General features: G+C 31.2%; 1 protein-coding gene across 4 annotated transcripts in view; it reads right to left on the bottom strand.

The window, feature by feature from the left end:
* Positions 1–1,157: 1,157 nt before the first annotated feature.
* LOC109817412 (ARM repeat superfamily protein) overlaps positions 1,158–19,042 on the bottom strand; it is a 29,252-nt gene continuing 11,367 nt past the window's right edge. For 2 of the 4 annotated variants that reach the window (XM_083063657.1, XM_020382648.3), the window contains 16 exons: positions 15,885–16,024; positions 15,210–15,330; positions 13,672–13,812; positions 13,411–13,488; positions 12,012–12,154; positions 11,333–11,450; positions 10,314–10,448; positions 7,300–7,493; positions 7,052–7,199; positions 6,856–6,969; positions 6,581–6,682; positions 6,029–6,475; positions 4,578–4,627; positions 2,065–2,159; positions 1,598–1,668; positions 1,158–1,513 (listed from right to left, as the gene is read on the bottom strand). In XM_083063657.1, the coding sequence (XP_082919783.1) occupies positions 1,490–1,513; positions 1,598–1,668; positions 2,065–2,159; positions 4,578–4,627; positions 6,029–6,475; positions 6,581–6,682; positions 6,856–6,969; positions 7,052–7,199; positions 7,300–7,493; positions 10,314–10,448; positions 11,333–11,450; positions 12,012–12,154; positions 13,411–13,488; positions 13,672–13,812; positions 15,210–15,330; positions 15,885–16,024 (2,121 nt within the window). In that variant the 3' untranslated portion in view covers positions 1,158–1,489. Of the gene's footprint in view, positions 1,514–1,597; positions 1,669–2,064; positions 2,160–4,577; positions 4,628–6,028; positions 6,476–6,580; positions 6,683–6,855; positions 6,970–7,051; positions 7,200–7,299; positions 7,494–10,313; positions 10,449–11,332; positions 11,451–12,011; positions 12,155–13,410; positions 13,489–13,671; positions 13,813–15,209; positions 15,331–15,884; positions 16,025–19,042 lie in introns of those variants that run through there. The other 2 variants (XM_020382649.3, XM_020382650.3) reach the window with 2 other exon arrangements.

Consider the following 19,042-nt stretch of genomic DNA (forward strand, 5'->3'; position numbering starts at 1 on the left):
TGAAGAATATGTAAGTATAAACCTTTTTAAGGTTGTCCTCATCTTGATGTTGAAAAAAAATGGTTGCTTTAATTATATAAATTTTTACTCATCAAGAAAAAATGTACAGTATGTGAACCCAAAAATGTTACCCCTGTCCTAGAATTCGAAAAAACTTAATTGTCCATATTTGATGTGTAATTTAATCGACATATGATGAATATTGGAGTATAAACCTTTTAAAGTTATCTCCGATCCTAGTTTTGAAACAATGTGACATTTTTTACTCATATGATTTTTTTTTAATGAATATTGAAAAATGTAGGGTATATGTGCCCTAAAATTATGTTATGTCCTTGAATTCAAAAAAATTTGCTTGTCCTTATTTTATAGTTTCATTGATATATGACATGAAAGTATAAACATTTTATTATCTCACTCAGACATCAAAAAAACATGGTTGCTTAAAATATATGATCAAACATATGATATGCATGAGTTCAAACCTATTAAGGTTGTCCACAACACTGATATTAAAAAAAATATGGTTGTTTTATTAATACAATTTTTTTAATCATTACAAGAATGTTGGGTGTGAGTCCAAAAATGTTATCCTTATCCCAAAATTCAAAAAAAAATTCAATTATTCATATTTGATGAATAATTTGATCAACATAAAAGGAACATTGAAGTAAAAACCTTTTAATATTATCTCTAACGCTAATATTGAAAAAAGTAGTTACTTTAATTATATAAAAAATTTATTCATCATAAAAAAATGTAAGATATGTGAAACCCAAAATATTGCTTGACTTCATAAAATAAATTATATGCAATGTCTGTGAACCCTAAAATGATCATATATATAAACTTTCATTCTACTATTTCACAATAAAAATAGATTATAATTAAGAGTAAATTTCATATCCTCTTGAAAAATTTAAGCATTACAATGTCCTTCCATTTAATTGTTAAAATATACATTCTAGTTCATTTAATTTTATATTGTTAAAGAATTTTTTAAAAGATTTTAAATATAATTATAATTGAAGTTATACTAAAACAATTCTTTACTTGTCCACTTTAGAATTATGTGTAAATAGACAAAACAATACTAAAACAGTTTTAATTTACGAGGTTGCCCTTTATTTACTCATCCTAACATTGCTTCTCTTAGCAAGTTAAAATGTTGGTTTCGTGTAGACAACAACCTGGGCTAAAACAATTTACAATATCGTATCTAAATCTAAATATATACAAGACATAACAAATGTATAAATATAAACAGGTGGAAAATGTATAAACACAAGCTCTTGATTTTGCCGATACGGGGAATGCCGCAGTATGTGACAGTGCAAAAAATAATGATTAACCCCACAATTTTGGGGTTCGACTTTCGAGAGACGTGTAGCACTAAAAACTAATTCATACATGAGCTATAGTAACTATTTTTTAATGCAGTCTTTAAAGCCCAGTATCTGTAACTGAAGGCGGGAACACGGCATACCATTTATACTTTCCGTCTTGTTCTGACCTGGAAATAAGCAACTAAAATTCAAAAACAACAAAATACAAATTTACTAAAGGGGGCATCAAAATATAGCAGGGAAAGACTTACAGCATATGTTTTTGTATTGACAACTCCTGAAGCTGGTGTCTCTGTATATTTTCCCCTTTCGTTTACATTTGCTGCACCAAAATTTTCACATTATTGAGAACATGCAAAATGACATACTACATACATACAAGTGAACCCTGTAAACCATGATAAATCAACAAGTAGCAGAAAACTAAATATTGCTGTTATTTTTGTGGCAGTGATTGTTGCCTCTACAACATCTCTTAAGTACGGATTAGGATGCCCTACTTTGCGAATTAAATTGAATTAAATTGTATTCCCACGTCATATTCACATGTTATTTTTATGTTTTTTATCTGTAACAAGTAGAGAACTCTATATACTTCAGCGTTTGATGAAGTGTTAGAAGTATTTTTAATAGGCATTAGGCCATGCCTGTAATATACCAAAATAAAATATCAGCCACAAGATCCATTTGCTGATTGGCTGGCTGTTGCACTACTTACTATTTTCTGAATTCAGTGGTGTTCCCTCTTTGGTGGCAAGACTTCTTGTAACAGTAGCTTGTATACTATTGACGGAAGAATATTCATCGGGTCCACTGCAACATGAAACAGGAAAACTTATTTTTAAAAATGACAAAAACATGACATATTAAACATAAAGGTCTCCGATAAGAAGTACTTGTATTTGTTCTTAAAATAAGAATTGGTTCTTATTTTTTTTCATTATTGGAATGGAGTGACTTGGCTGCCACATGTAGAACCGGTTCTTATAAGAACTTGCAAGAACCGGTTACTTGTAGTAAAAAAAAAAAACAAAGAAAATCAATTCATCATGGAACACAAATAAAGTCAATTAAGAATTCAAGTTCCTTCATCGGAGAAAAAATAGAAAAAGTTCTTAAATCTTACATGATATTAAGGAGCCCATAAAAAATATAGTAAGAACCCAAAATGGGTTCTAACATTGGAGATGTAATCATATGGAAAAACGGGATGAATAGCTGGTAAATATGTTTAAAATTTATTGGCTGTTCAAGTCTTCCGGCAATGGAATAACAAAAATAAGCAAAAACAGAGAGACATAAGATACGAGATACCAGCATTGGCCTTTAACTACAGATACATATGACTTGTTTGGATAAATTTCTCCATAACTACTTTTAAGAAAGAAAAATAAAAATGAATTTCTTCATAAACTAAAATTAACTTATGCAAAAGTTAAAAATATGATTTTAAAGAAATTTATAAGAGAGAGCTTCTACAAATTAGCATATATACTTATAAAGAAGTTCATTTCATTTTTTTCTTATCATTTTTCAAAAAGCTTACGTAAACAAGCCCTAGCAATGTTGGATATCAATGGCCTACTGTATGACGTTATTTGTAGATAAACTACGATAATTAAGGCATATAAGTCCTCACATTACCACCATGGTATCATAAAAGGAATGGGCGGGAGAAATACTCAATGGAAATCAATAATGGTTTTAATTAAGTGGTAAAGTCATGCTCAATAATTCGAATTATGCATCTACGAGACATTAAAAATGTGGTTTCATTTTCACGCTGGGCATCAACAATCAATAAATTATGAGCTGTTCAAATAATATCCGGTGAGACACTAAAATAAAATAAAAAATAATCTGTAAAACTAAGATGAAACAATACTTTACGATGAGAATACATAGGTTAAATTATATTTTTATCATTTATCTTATTATTAAGATTCATTTTAGTCTATTATCCTTCAAAAGATTTATTTTAGTTATTTGTTTTTAAAATTTGAATCATTTTGGTCCTTTTGATCATTTTCGGTTTCAAATCATTCTGACTTATTTAGGATGAAAAATTTCTCTCATCAGATTCACCTACATAAAAACTATTGAACACAATTGATATTCGAATAAAAAAAATCATAAGCATAACAAAAATTCATGTTAAAATGAATCTAACAAGCAACAAAAAATTCAAAAAAATTATTGGATTTTTTTTTTAATTCCTAGAGAGATTTATTCTTTTATGTGATTTACACTATAACTTTTTTTAGTTCAAACATCAATTGTGTTTCATAATTTTTATGCAAGTAAATCTAATGGGAAAAAATTATGTCTTAAACATTTAAAATAAGTATTCAAAATTCTATTTCATTAAGACTAAAATAAATCTTTTAAAATATAAAGGACCAAAATAAATTTTAAAAATAAGATAACATACTAAAAACATAATTTAATTGAATTTATAAAAGCCATTAGCAGAAAACCAAAGCAATAAAAAAAGCTATAAAATATCTCTATTATATTTTAGGAGACAATATCTCTATTTATTCAGATTATATTTGTAATTATTAAAACATATTTTTGTAGTTTCTTTCCCTAAATAAGTTTAGCCTATTCATAGTTTCAATTTTTCCTTTAAGTGGCACATGCAGCAGAGATTGAGCAGTGGCAGCAGAAGCAAAGCCCCTGAGATCAGGACTCGGGAGCTCTAATATCATCATAAAAATAAAAAGGAGGTAATATAGTTCTGTGTTTGCAATTCAGGCTTTAATCTCTTTTTATAGGCTAAAGTTATTAAAAAAAAATATGGAAACTAAAAATATTGAGGGAAATAGGAAAGAAAACAAATCTATCCTAATAATTACAAATACACGAGAATTTATTCTATTTATAATACATATTTAATGAAGTCCATATTATATTTTTCTTTCTTTTAATTAATTTATTTGCAACAAACTTAAAGCTTTTTAATTTTTAGTCTAAAGGAGATTCTTAATATGTGATAAATATAAATAATATCTCGACTATCTTAGATTAACTCTTGGGATTTATTTCCTAATTTGAGTAATAATTAGGTTTATGATCAATTAATAATATAAAGAAGAACTAGTGATTTATGTTTTATACAAAATCATAAATACCACTCAATATCTCTTTCAGGTTCAAAGGAATTTGAATTTAATTACTTCACTAAAAAGGGGGAGAAAACTAGAAAGTAAAAGATATCATAAAACTCACCGGAGGCTAAAATGACTTTTATTTGAAACATCTGCTAGTATATCATTTTTCTACACCAAAAAGTCAAATGAAACTCATAAGAATTGTTTCCAGAAGAAACACGCTCAGGAAAACATGGTAAACGGGCAAAAGATGAGTAATGTCAAAATGAAGCTCAAAATAGGGGGATATATTAAACCTGTTTTTAAATGGCAGAAAAGAATTTTTGCAATTGGCCACAAGGCATTGGTTGATCGAACAACAATCATTAACCCAACAGCATAATGCTAATTTAGATAATCTTCGCAACAAGTACTAATAGGACAAGAAAATAAAAAGAAACAAGGAGGCATAATGAGCTAAACATATCCAATAAGTTAAAAATAAATCAATTCGTGCAAATCATCTTTTCAGATGCTCGCCCATCTAACTTCTCCATAAGCATCTATAAACTTAACAAAGCTTCACATTCTTGCCTTAGAAAAGTCTTAATAGTTGGACTTTATAATTGAAAAGCTCCCATAAGATAAAAAGCTAAGCCAGGCTAGGTCTTATACAAACAGTGACATCGAAAATGAAGGCTTTTGATAACAAAAAAACCTATAAAAGAAATTAAGGCAATACTGTTTGCTATTCTAGTTACAGTATTGAATGTTCAACTACTAGTTGTATCAACATAATTGAATGTTCAAGCTATTCATAAAGCAAATGCAATTCATTGATAGTAGCCTAATAAAATAAATGGTTTATATTTGAATATAACCTCAATCACATTGGGCTCAAAGCCTGTAGAAAGAACAGTCGAGAAAAACTTCTCAAAAAAACACTTTTTTATAAATTAAACAAATTAAATTAAATTTCATTCATAAGTTAAAATTAACTTGTGCACCTTAACTTTTTTATAAGCTCTCTTATCTAACTTCTCAGTTGAGGTGCATAAATTGATTTTAAGTTATTAAAGATGCTTAACAGTTTGTTTGTATAAACTTCTCCATACACATTTCAAGGAGAAGAAAATAAGGACAAAAAATAAAATAAGTTTCTCCATAAACTAAAACTAATGCATTAGTCTTTACCAAAAAAAAAAAACTAATGCATTAGTTAAAATAAGTTTTTGGAAAAGTTAATATGAGAAAGTTTCTACAAATTAACTTATGGATATGCTAATTTAGTTTATGGGTGGTTTCATTTTACCTCTTTAATTCTTTTAATTTCTTCTTCTATAAGTACTTATTGAAAAGTCTATAACTTAAACAGAACTGAAATTGTATATTATTTTCTGTTAATTTACAGCAATAGGTACAGCATATTATATAGACGTGAAAAATGAATGCAAACCTAGACATTATTTTAGGCTACAAATCTGTGCATAATAAAAACAGGAGTGAGATTAAAAAAACTATACTTAAATGAACATGCAAGCACAATAGACAGTACACAACTTTCGATATTTGAAAGAATTTCCAACCAACCTTTGAGCCATATGTATCTTTCAGTTTGGTTCTAGGACATTTGAATGGTTCAACAGTATGATTGCTACTTGTCACAGCATTCTTCAACGTAGAAGCAGCTGCTCTTTTTGATTTACGGGTTTGCCCATGTGATTCAGACCTCACAGGATCACTTGATGAAAGCAAGTTTCTGTCTATTGCCTTTCCAGAATGTTTTGATGCTAATTTTTGTCGCTTTTCAATCATAGAGCATTCATGTAAACCAACGGATCCAGAACCAGACATAGTCTCACTTTTTTTCCTTTTCTTTGATGGGATATTTGGCCTCACAGATTTATCATTTGCGATTTCTCTCCTTGACAAATCATCCGGTTTGGATGCCAAGTCCAGTACACCATAAATATTAATATTAGACTTCAGAACATCCTGTTGAACCTTATGACCATGCTTAGGAAGTGATTTTGCAGTCTGATAGCAATCCCCCACCAAAAAAATAGAAAAACTAAAAGTGAATGGCATCATTAAAAAGAAATGAGAAACATTTATTACCAATTGTGTGTACATAAAACATACCTTTTGAGCATATCCATGAGGCAGAGTAGATTTTTTAAGCACATGAAAGACTCTACTTAGAAAATTTTCATCAAAAAAGGACACTGCACATTTTGAACTGGCCTGTAGTTAAAAGTTCCATCCAAAGCAAAAGAATTGAATGAGTAAGACAAACAATACTAACTGTATAAGCTAAAAAATGAAATAATTTTCAATCTGAATCATATCTTGAATCTTCTATGTGAAGCAAAGACAATTCCTCTAAAAAAACTTGCACCATTCTTAACAAAACTCACTCTATATAATGATGAAGGCAATAAAACTTGTCCAGGATTTTTCAATACGGAAATTCCACCATGATTTAATTTATTCAAAGCAAATATCCCAATTTCAGCCAGCATATGAAGCTTCTGCATTTCACAAAATTCAAAATAAAACTTGCATGCAACTAAAAGCAAAGAGTTAATGAAGAGCATGTTCAAAGTATTATACAGTTGTCATCTGCACATCAACAGCATCCTCAACCTTTCTGATTGCTCGAAAAATACTAAATACATGTAGGACAGCAACATTAACAATGTCCAGGTCACCATCAACAATACTGACGTCAACTAATACCTGCAGGATAAAAAAGAGTGGACTACAAAGAAGCAATCCAGATGTGTCACCATCTTAAGGGTAAATATCCATATGGCATAATTAATAAAACTAAAATATGATGGATAATAGCAATATATTACCTACAAAGGTCAGCATATACTTTTTCATCTTCACAGACTTCAACTGGAAAGTCATTATTCCGTGCAAGCACATGAATCAAAAACACCAAAATGTATGCTGGGTAATCAACAATTGCTCCTGGAACAACAGAGGTTTGTCGTCTACCAGCTACTATACTGTAATCCTTTATAAACTCTGTCATATATTTATAGTTCTGAAAGAAGCAGTATTAGTAACCATTAATTAGCACAACCCAATAACAGGACAAGTTCAAAATAATTTCAAGAACAAAACAATGAGAAAATTGCAAGCTTTCTTCTAGGGCTATAATGGGAAATAAAAATCTTCTTCAAGTAAACTTGTATGACTGTAGATAAACCCAATTTTGTTTTTGTCTACTAGATCCCACAGACTTTTCTTTTCTTGTTCAACGAAGAACACTATAAAGAGAGGAGAATCCCACCAGACTTAACAGTATTTTCTTAACTACTATGTTTTATACAATTAAGGGGACCCAATACACAAGGCAACCCACTTGGTGGTGTCCGAGGGAGGATATCTGCAGCCATCCATAAGTAGAGATGTTTTCAGGATTCAAACCCATGGCCTCCAAGTCACAAGACAGCAACCTTAGCCTTGCACTAATGCTTGCCCTCCATTATGATTGATAAACGTTGAAATATAAGGAAATAATTCTGAATATTCTATGATTCCCAAAAGGTACAAACTCTAACATGAATATAAAGGCTAATCCTAAATTCAGGAAATATGGTAATGGAATATATTCTAATATTTATAAATAATAAAAAGGAAACTAATCCTAAGAGATAATTTAAAATATTCAAAGATATAATTAAGATATTTTTCATGGTTGTCAAACTCTCGAATTAACTCTTAAACTGATGCTTTTGCAATTCTAGGTGAAAAACGTAAGTTAACATGACTCTTTTCTAAATAAACTCGAGTAAACTCTCATAAACTCCCGAGTCAAGAAATGAGTCAACAAGTTTGAAATAAAATGTAATTCCCCCATAGTGACTGTTTTATCGAGGCTTAAACGATTTGAAGAAAATAACTCCTATTTGAAATGTTTTCACTTATGAACTAATATATGATTTGGTTATTTATGTAGTTTGATCTCACTTAGTACTAGTGTACTATCACACTCTATTATTGTGGTTTGTTACTTGGCTTTATTATATAGTTGAAATTTTGAATTATTGTTGTGTTAAGAGTATTATGTTATGCATATTCATAAGGCTTTTAATATTATTTCTAATATTAGGTAAACTCTTATGAGTTGAGCCTATGAATCAAGTCTATGGAAGGTCTACAAGTTTATATAGACTCTCAAGTTTGACAATCTTGATATTTTTGGACATTTCAATAAATTCTAATGCTTGTCCAGCTAAAGCTTTCTAAGCTTTGAGCTTGTTATAGATAAATCCTTAAACAAAAGAAATCAAACAATATGGATTGAGATTGTAGGGGGTTGCGGCAATTCTTTGGTACTACTATGGGACCAGCTGATATTTCTGGTAAAGTATTGTGGAAGACTAATTTCTCGGGACAGCCATGAGTAGATTGATATCTTTGACCTCAGCATGGTTCGAGCCAAAAGAGAAAATATGTTGAAATGAGGACTCAACAGTGAGAGATTGGGAACAGTAATAAAAGATTATTTGAAACGTGCTATAGATAAATACACAACGGATGAGACTGGAACCCAAACAGAAGCATAAGTGTTGGGGCACACAGAGATGACCAGAATAAAGAACACAACCAAGGACTATCAGGAGTTCATAGTAACCGAAATTTGTCCAAAACAACAAAGCCTTATCCAACTAGTGAGTTTGCCACAAAGATCAAAGGATGCTACTTAACTTGTTTAAAGACCAAATCTTTATAGATATTATTTACCATGAGATCCCTCTTAACAACTTCTCCCAATCCTTCTTGGTCACCATTTCCCCCTTTTTAACTGGACTAAAAATCATGTGCCTTCATAGTGCTCATGTCTTTTTCTTGGCCCAAACTTAATATCCTCTTGGTCCCACAAGCAATTCAGATCTGGTACTGAAGCTAATATAGGAACTTTGCTGTCAAATCTACTGACAGCCTTTGGGTTTAAACTTTACTCAATGAACTCAAAGTCTCTTTGCCTACTCCAACACTCCACTGTGACAACATGAGTACAAGATTCAAAAGGAAGCCAGAGAAGAAAAGACAGACTTCTATCACTGAATCTGAAAACACAGCCAAAAGCAGCTTTTATAAAAGCTGTACAATAAATACAATAGATAACAAAAATGTTTAAGTTAACACTCCCCCACAAGCTGAAGCATATAAATTGTATGCATCAAGCTTGAAACATGAGTTGTATCTGAGGTCCACTGGAGTTGGTAAATTCAGTGCTAATCTCCTTGGACACTGCAGCTTCTCTCAAATAAAATGGCAATCAATCTCTATACGATTAGTCCTCTCCTGAAACACTGGATTAGAGGCAATGTAGAGGGCTGCCTGATTATTCGTGCATTGTGAGATAGCTTGGCATTTTTGGAATAAAGATTTTTAGGCAAGCAGAACACCACATATATCTACCAAGGAGATCAACACAACAAAAATGATATCAACTAAAATTTGAGGATGCTGAAAGATACATTTTAGTAGGTAGAGTATAGATGACACATTGAGAATATTTACGCCAGGGCAATGAATAATACCAAAATTATGGAAACAAAGGTTCTGATGACGTCGGTTGCAAAGAAAGCTACAGGAGATTCTAGATTTCCCTAAATTATATTTGGATTGATGGAATGGAATGACACTAGATTCCCTAATTTCAATTGCTTAAAATAAAGATGGAATGGAGAGAAACTTGACGGAATGTACTCCATTCCATTTTGTACATCTCTTTCCACTCTATTAGAGTAATATACCATTAGATATCCAACAAAAGTAATGCAACATGAATCAAAAATCATAGAATCAAGAAAGTCAAAACCACTTAAAATCTTAAAAGACATCGACACACCTGATATTGCATATCCTCAAGGCAATCTGTTACTGCCAATGCAAAAGCACAAGCAAATCTGATTGGTAGTTTATGCTCCTTCAACAACTTTTGTGTCTTATTAAGAAATGTGCTCCTAACAAACAAAGAAGAATCCTGGAATATGGAAAGGGACACAAAAACAGTTGAAACAATAACATATGAAACAATTGGGAATCAGTAAATAATTTATAGTTTAAGGAAAAACCATGAGTAAGAGCAATTCTGGCATAACACAGACTTTGGAAGTTTGACTTGCAAGCCAAATTCCAGATCAATCAAATTGACAGATAAGAAATACACCAATTTAAAATCCTGCTAACTTTTATGTATGTCTGTGTGTCTAAGTATGATTTTGCATTTTAACCATGACATAGGATCTTATGATCCATGATTCAAGAGTTACGAGTTTTCATCCCCTCTTAATTCTAGATAAAATTTTGGGTTTAACAACTTAATTTAGGCAGTTGCTCAAGAAAATTTAATTAGGAGATACAAGACAGATAACACGCATTTGCGATAGTCAAGTTGACCTACATACTGCATTACATTCATTGAGTTCAATCTCTCATGAAATTGGTTGCAATTAAATTATAGGAAAATACTTTAAGGAGACATTTCAACAGCTTTTTCAACTCAAATTGCAAAGTTGACCTACTCGGTAAATCTTAGAGGATCCCAAATTAATTATAATATGTAACAAGCTTTGAAAATGATATATAAAAACCAGTTTGAGGGAAATAACAATAAGAAATCATATTTCTCTAATTTTCCTTTAAATTTGATATTAGAGCTCCCAGTTTGTGAGTCACTTTTCCACTGCCTCAGCCTTCATAGTGGGCCTAGCCTTCATCCCAGGTTTTTTTTCCTTATCAAACACCTTGACGGTGAAGGGTGAACCCAGTCTACTTCGATCACAGAATAATTCAATAAAATGTAGAATCAATCTACTTCCTCTACTTACTGAACTACTTCAAATGTAGACAGTCCAATATGCATACCTTTGCAATCAATATAGTGAATCGAAAAATCTCCGGAGTAATATGAAAATCCCACTTCCTAGCAAGACGAAGTATTGCCTTTGCAGCAGCCAATCTGATATGAGCCTTATCATTTTCACTATACATAGTAAACACAGCAAAAGTTATAAGCAAGTTCAATGCACATAGAGAAATAGAGAAAGGATAAACACAATTAAGATCATCACCTATATAAGTTGCTATTCACTACAGGACTTAATAAGGTCTTTTGCAAAACAACATTAATCAACTATAGACTGTTTAACAGACAATTTTGAAGTTCGTTCATCATTCCTTAGTATGTGACTCTTATTCTAATGAAGCAGCTGAACCACACTAAGAATTTGAAAAGAGGTTGATAATCATAAAAAACGAACCAAGAATAACTCATTTGGTTGGTACAACAACACCACAAACAAACCAAATGACCTACTAAAAATTATCCAAACCCATGGCCACTATAATTTTATATTTCATATAAGCTAGTCTCCTTTGATAGTTTAAAATATTATGAAACAAAGTCAGGGTTTTTTGCAAGTAAAAACATGAGATCAAGTTCTATATTTATTAGGTAATGGAAAACAAAAGCAAAAGCATTAAACCTAGAGCTAGTGCATACAAAAAATTGACATAAAGAAAGAGGAGATAACAAAAGCTATACCATGAGCTCGTAGATGTACTAAAGAAATTGTCACTTTCCCGTAACATTCTTGACAAGATGTCCAACAAACCATTAATATTATGTTCGACATGACTCCCTTTATAATGCAAATAAATCTTCACCAGTGCTTTCAGCCCATAAATCTGCAAAAACCATGGTCATGAAGCTAGACAAATTACAAACTTATGGAACGAATACAATGTACACCATTTGAAACATTCCACCTCTATGGCTCAACTAAATAGCATTCTTCACTTACATTGCACTGGAAACAGAAGGAGATTGTTATTCAAACCTAAACACCTTATTTTAGCATCACACTTAATTCAATATTCTAAACATGTGTGCAAGACCAACAAATTAAATAATGCAAACATAACTGTTATGTAGAGAGATGCTTTAAATTAAATGCAATTTTCAAGCTCAAGTATGAAGTGTTTGTGAATTGATGTTTAGAGGCAGGCATATTTAATAAACTATCTATCATTTAAAAAGAAAAAAAAAATTATGCAGAATATCATCAACAACTTTTTGCTCTGTTTGAATATTGTTAAAGCTAAAACCATGGCAGCTTATAGTTGCATTATAAAAATTAAAGTTTATAATACTTATCAATCATTTAAACAAAGTATTGGAAAATAAAACAAATCCCACATTGGTGAGTTAAGAGCAAATATAAGGATATATTAATAAGAGGTGCACAAGTCCAAAGTGCCAAGGCATTTTAGGGCAAACAAGCATTTCAAGCTCAAACACAAATGAAAATGATGCAGCACACTGCCACACTTTCCCACATCAGACTTGGATTAAGCCCATTCATAATATCAAGTATCAACACACAGGGGAGGGGGGAGCTTAATTAATCATTCGGGCCCCATACCTGCACCAACTTTTCATTTTAGTCCCTATGCCTCCATTTTGTGGTGGTTTCACACCACCATAAAACTAACAGGGACACAAAGGCATAAAATATAGAGTTTTTCTATATCCCATTTCCCTTTTCCTTCTGCTTTTAGTTGTTAAGTTAAAGCTTTAAAAGGCATAAATACTGAACATTGACTCCAATGCCAAAGGCATGCTTTCAGTTATATTTTGGACCCCACAAAATAACTAAGCCAAACACATCAATTGCATTCTACTAGCTCAAGTGTTTAAGGTGGCTGGAATTTTAACCTTGAGCGTGTGTATGTAAAAAGACAAGACTATCTCTATAAAACTAGTTGCAGTTTGAAAAGTCGAAAATATATTCAATATGAAATGTATACATGGACACAATATACAAGAAACTAGAAACAACATGGCATACAACAGAATAGAAAAAAATAATTTTTTTTATGTCCATATTTACAGTCAGATGGGAACTCTTAATCAAATGCACCATCAGATTCCTCATACTAACCTTTAATTGACAAGATTTGCTACATTGAGAGATATCCGGAAAGGATGTTGCATCATGACCATCATCCGAATGCTCCATCTAATCAATTATGCAACTTATTCCATGAACAATTTATAGAAATAATATATTTTCACACAATATCAACAGAGTTCCAAGAACAATTCATACAGCTAATATATTTTCTTTTGCCGATCCAAAAAAAGAGTTCTTCTGGAAGAATAAATTAAACAAACAAGACAATTTATCATTAAACTCAATTACTTGAATGATATTCTGGCATATATATGATGTGATCTCTTCATCTCGAGTTTCAAAATTTGAAACACAGTATTGTGCAATGCATCCCATAGATTGCAAAATTGTAGGGACATTCCACTCGCTATATAAAGAATCAATTAGTTCCTGCACACAGAAAAACAGGAAAGAATAAAGTTAGTTGTTAGTACTAAGAAGCGAATCACCACTACTAATAGAATGCCCCAAATTAGCTTTAATTTATAACTGTCGATAGATAGAATAAAGTATCCTCATGGAGTGGTTTGTTCTTTCAAAAATCAATCAACATGCAAATAGGTATGTACGATAAATCATGTAGCTAGAGCTCACTATTAGTCATACAACAATTAAATCAAACCTAAAGCATGGATGACTATGGATTAAGGACTTCCACAGAGAAAATACACATGTTTTGCGCATTTTAAGGAGGGATGAAATTTTAAAATGTCTAAGAATTATTGATGATTGTATTTGTACCCAAGTCACTTGGCTTTTCCTAAACAGAATCTGAAGCAATATCTTTCAAAAAAAAATCCCAATGATAAAAAGTTAATTTCGTGTGTTAAAGAAACTTAGGTCACACAATGGGAAGGAGTATTTTAATCAAGTCATTACTTCCTATTGCCAAAAGGAGGGAATAAATCATGACACTACAACAAAATGAAACTGCAGAAAGGAAAAACAGACACCTCTTAGACCAAATCAAAGCATTATTGTTTCAAAAATTATATTCAAAACATTTTCTAGGTGGAGATTGGTCTCACAGCAACATATCTTACAAATTGCATATCCTCTATCTCAGGATTTAAGAATCCTATGGATGTACTTTCCAACTTGTCTGCTTTTAGTAAACTTCCACCAAAGATCTTTGGGTGTGTCTCATTTGTCCACATCCATGGTCAAGACAAGGGAAAACTTGACCATAGAGTTCTAAGGTGTGTCTTAGTAGAAGATTAAATGGAATGGACCTATGGAGCTCCATTATGATAATTAGTCAGCAATCACCATAGCTCATAATCCTTTTCAGCATGATCAAACAGAACATATTGAAATGGATAGGCATTTTATCAAAGAAAAACTTGATTGTGGTTTGAATTGTACTCTAGGTGTACCTTCACAAGGTCAACTTGCAGATATTCTTACCAAAGGATTGTGCAAATCAGACTTTAAAAGATATTGTATGGAAGCTGTGAATGGAAAACATCTATTCTCCAGCTTGAGGGGTGTTGGAAAAAAGAGCATTTAATGATTATTAGTTTATTACTTTTACAAGTAACTTAGTTATTGTGTTTGGTATCTTAGTAGTTCTGTTGAAAATACTTGTAGTTATTTATTATCTTTGTAATTATTATTATTATTATTATTATTATTATTATAAATAGATAACTTTTGATGAGTGGTAAAATGACTCAATAATCAAGCAAATTCAAAAAATGAAATCTTTGTTTTTCTCTTCTCCCAATTTTCATCCACTAAAATTACAAATATATAGTTCAAGGTAGCATTCACACAAAGATGTATACCTCATATAACTTTTTGAAAACTGATTGTTCATAACTTAAAGCAGCAATTGCAGAGCATGCAAATTTGGCCTGTCTGCGAGTTCCATCAAAGCAAATTCTTTTGAGAAATGGAAAAATGTCACTGCGAAGAGAAAACACAATAACTAAATTAGAAAGTTAGTAAAATATTAGTGTACTTTTAATTAAAAAAGTTAATTCAAAACTGACATCTCTCCAGCTAAAAGAAAATTTTCAATTTAAATCCTAAAATCTACTGCTTAATCATAAAAAAAAAATCTTAGATCATTCAGCAAACTTTAAATCTTGGGAAAGCCCCAAAATCAGAGTCACCTTGAGAGAAGGAGAGACCTATCTTTGAAAATTAACAAGTCTACAACATTGATATGAAGTATCTACTAATTACTGGATGTATTGAAGCAACACACCACTAATTGCATCAAAAGTCCACCAATACAGCTATTGTTTACATAAAAAAAAATACAGATAAAACTACTAAAACATCCAAATAAAAAAACACCAAAATTCTTTCAACTTGAAACAAAACATGCCATACAAATATTCTTTGAAACAGTAGCAGCAGTGGTAAATTTTGTTAAGGCAGACTTTTTGATGTGTAAATGAGTTGTAAACATTCAAATTATACACACCAAAAATAAATTAAAAAAAATAAGTTACCTATGATTGAAAGACATATGAGAGCCTGCCTTTGCTATGACATCAATCAGCTTGTCATTTACAGGACTTATCTGCTCCAATAACTTTTGGAACTGCTTTTCCAAGCCTTTCATCATAGAGGGAAAATTTCGAACAATAGCCTGGTTCAAGTAAAATGGTGGTAAAAATTATCAAATAATCCATATTAAGAGATTATTGTCCAATTCCAACAAACAAAGATGCTTCCTTCAATTTGGCTACTATAGACAAAATCTAAAAATCATTGGGTAGCCATCAAATCAATTCATATTCAAAACCTCTACTTTTGAATTAATTGCTTTGACAAAGACTAACACATTGATAGAGTAGAGAAAAACACTCATACATGAAAACCATTCCTGAAACCTGATGGCTTAACCTTTTGTAACAAATAAGATCTTTCATGAGGTATCTAAATTCCTTTGGTCACATTTTCACTGATCCTCAACATTCACGCACACAAATAAGCCAACAAATATCACATCCTAAACAAATAAAAATCCAAATCCTTAAAATGTTTTGAAACCTCTATTTTTTGTGCTTTTAGTTGAGTTTATTTGAATTTCAATAATGTCTCCTACCACTTTTGTGTGTCTTTTAAAATATCTAAACATTATAAAGATATCCAACACATTTCAACAGGTCTAAAACATATCAAACTATTTTAAGTTTCCACCCTCTTCAATAATGCCAAAAATGTTGGTTAGAGAAAATCCAAATGGCAGGGGGGCAACCAAATATTTTAGAGTAAATGATCATTTTGGTCTCCTAAATTTGAAAGGCACAATTAGATCTATCAAAACAAACCAGTCCGATCTATTTGACCAAGCCCACCTCGACCCACTTTCTAAGTGAACAGTCCCAGCCCAACCCACCTGCTTACATATTCAAAAAATTTCATCCTGGCCTAATCCACAAGTTGGTGGGCTAAACAAGCCAACCCACCTAAATTTAAATTAAAAAAAAAAACTACAATTTAAAATAACCTCTAATCTAAAATAAAAATTGTCAAACTAAACATCATGCATACAACATTAAACTTAAAAAGTGGACAACTTTAAATAATCAAAACTATTGGGAAAAACCCAAGTCCCACATTGACTAGAGATTAGGCAATTACTTAGTATATAAGTAGAAAGCAAAAGGTGTAAGATGATATCAAACTTATCCTAGATTCTTAAAAATGGGTCACCCACATTGATACATGCACCATGGACATGAGGGAGTGTATTTAAGTCTCGCCAATCCTAGATCATTAAAAAAAAGGGTCACCTTTCATTTATCCACGTACCAAGACCAATAGTACTGGACGTAAGTGGGTGTATTAGGAAAAACTCAAGTCCCACATCGACTAGAGATTAGACAATTACTTAGTATATAAGTGGAAAGCAACCCTTACCTTACAAGCCGGTTTTGTAGGGTTGAGTTAAGCTTAATTCACTATTCTAAGAAAAACAAAAATTCTTGTCATTGTAGTAGTTTAGGTAGTTTAGATGGATAGTCCGGTTCACCATAGGTTCAATCCAACTATCCAAGTGAGTCGTGTCAAAAGTGGGCCAGGTTGAGTTTTTGACGAGTCAGAACCCACTTTAATAGCTCTAGGCACAATCATATTAGCCCTTGAAATCATGAAAATGTCAAACAAATCGCTGAAAGTGCGAACTAACAATCATGTTAGTAAAAAATAAAATAAAATAAGTGACTAAAGTGATAGTATTGACCAAAATGACAATAAGTATTAAAATTTAGGGACTTATTTGACATTTTCTTAAATTTACAAACAAATGTGACAACACACCACTTTCAAAGACCAAAATGACTGTTTACTTAATATTTTATTCCAAGGATACCCTCTACTTTAAGTAGTTGTTATATTTAATGTCAGTACTCATAATCCAATGATCCAATGAATAGAGAATAAATGAATGCATAGAAATTAGGGTTAATAAAAAATTAGTATAAAAGAAATTTATCCATTGGTAACTTTAAAAGCTATTGATTGTTGCTTATAATTAATACCAAGGGTAGTATTGTAGTAATATTGATTACATTATAATGTTAATAAATAACTACTACTATTTTTAAGAGAACTGCTTCGTAAGATACATTGAACTTAGCTAAACACAATTACTAAGCTCCATGGAAAAGTAATAATCATTAAATGCTCCCATTTCAACCATCTATTCATGTATGAATTTCAGCATAAGGTAGTGGAGGATCTATCATTTATGATTTGTTATTCTTCAAGCCTGAAGATATTTAATCTACAGAGTATTAAAACAAACATATTAAAACTATGCTTAAGCCCTCTCCATTTAGCACAAGCTACTACAATCAGAAAATCTTTGGCAGACAAAATAGCAACAAAATTGTTATAAAAGATCATTTCTGAATGCACTTGAATACATTCCCATTGTTGAAACTGTCCTCTAATCTACAGATATTCATAACAGAAAAACAAAAAAATAAAATAATAAGTGTTTGTGATAGCCGTGAAATTTTTGCTGTAGGGAGAAATGCTTGTGTAATAATTTATTCTGTAATAATCAGTTTCATGCATCCAAAATCAAATTTATCCAAAACACACCAAAAAGTTAAGATCCTCTTGATCAACTAATATTATGAAAATATATTTTATTTTCATTGTAAAAATCTTGAAATCCAATTTTTAATAAGACATTTGATTTTTCCAATATTAACAAGGACACTTAAAGAGGTAAAGTATGATGATTAGCTTTCCAACTCCAGTCAATAGGACAAACAGCTATTCCACTTGAGATTAGTTTCTACTTTCACAATATATTACCGAAGTTTACCTAGACATTAATTTGATACCAAAATAAATTCCTCCCATTGAAAAGTGATCACTGTAGCTTTAGAGGTTCACTCATATGCATCACTAAAAATAGCAGACTTCCAAAAGCATTTTTTGCACAACTTCAGGCAAAATATAACAAAAACAGCATTTCAACCTCAAGTAACCAAAGCTAATTCCTCTGCCCCGAAGAGGACAGTGCATTCATGTTAAATGGTTCATGCTTTGACATTCATTCTTGCACCAATTGACCAATCTCTTTCTTTTCAATTTAACTACTCGAAATAAATGTAGGTCAAGAACTTGAAGGTGTAAACTATGTTGC

This window comes from Cajanus cajan, chromosome 9 (genome assembly GCF_000230855.2).
Source record: "Cajanus cajan strain Asha chromosome 9, NIPB_CcT2T_4, whole genome shotgun sequence".
Classification (NCBI taxonomy): domain Eukaryota; kingdom Viridiplantae; phylum Streptophyta; class Magnoliopsida; order Fabales; family Fabaceae; genus Cajanus; species Cajanus cajan.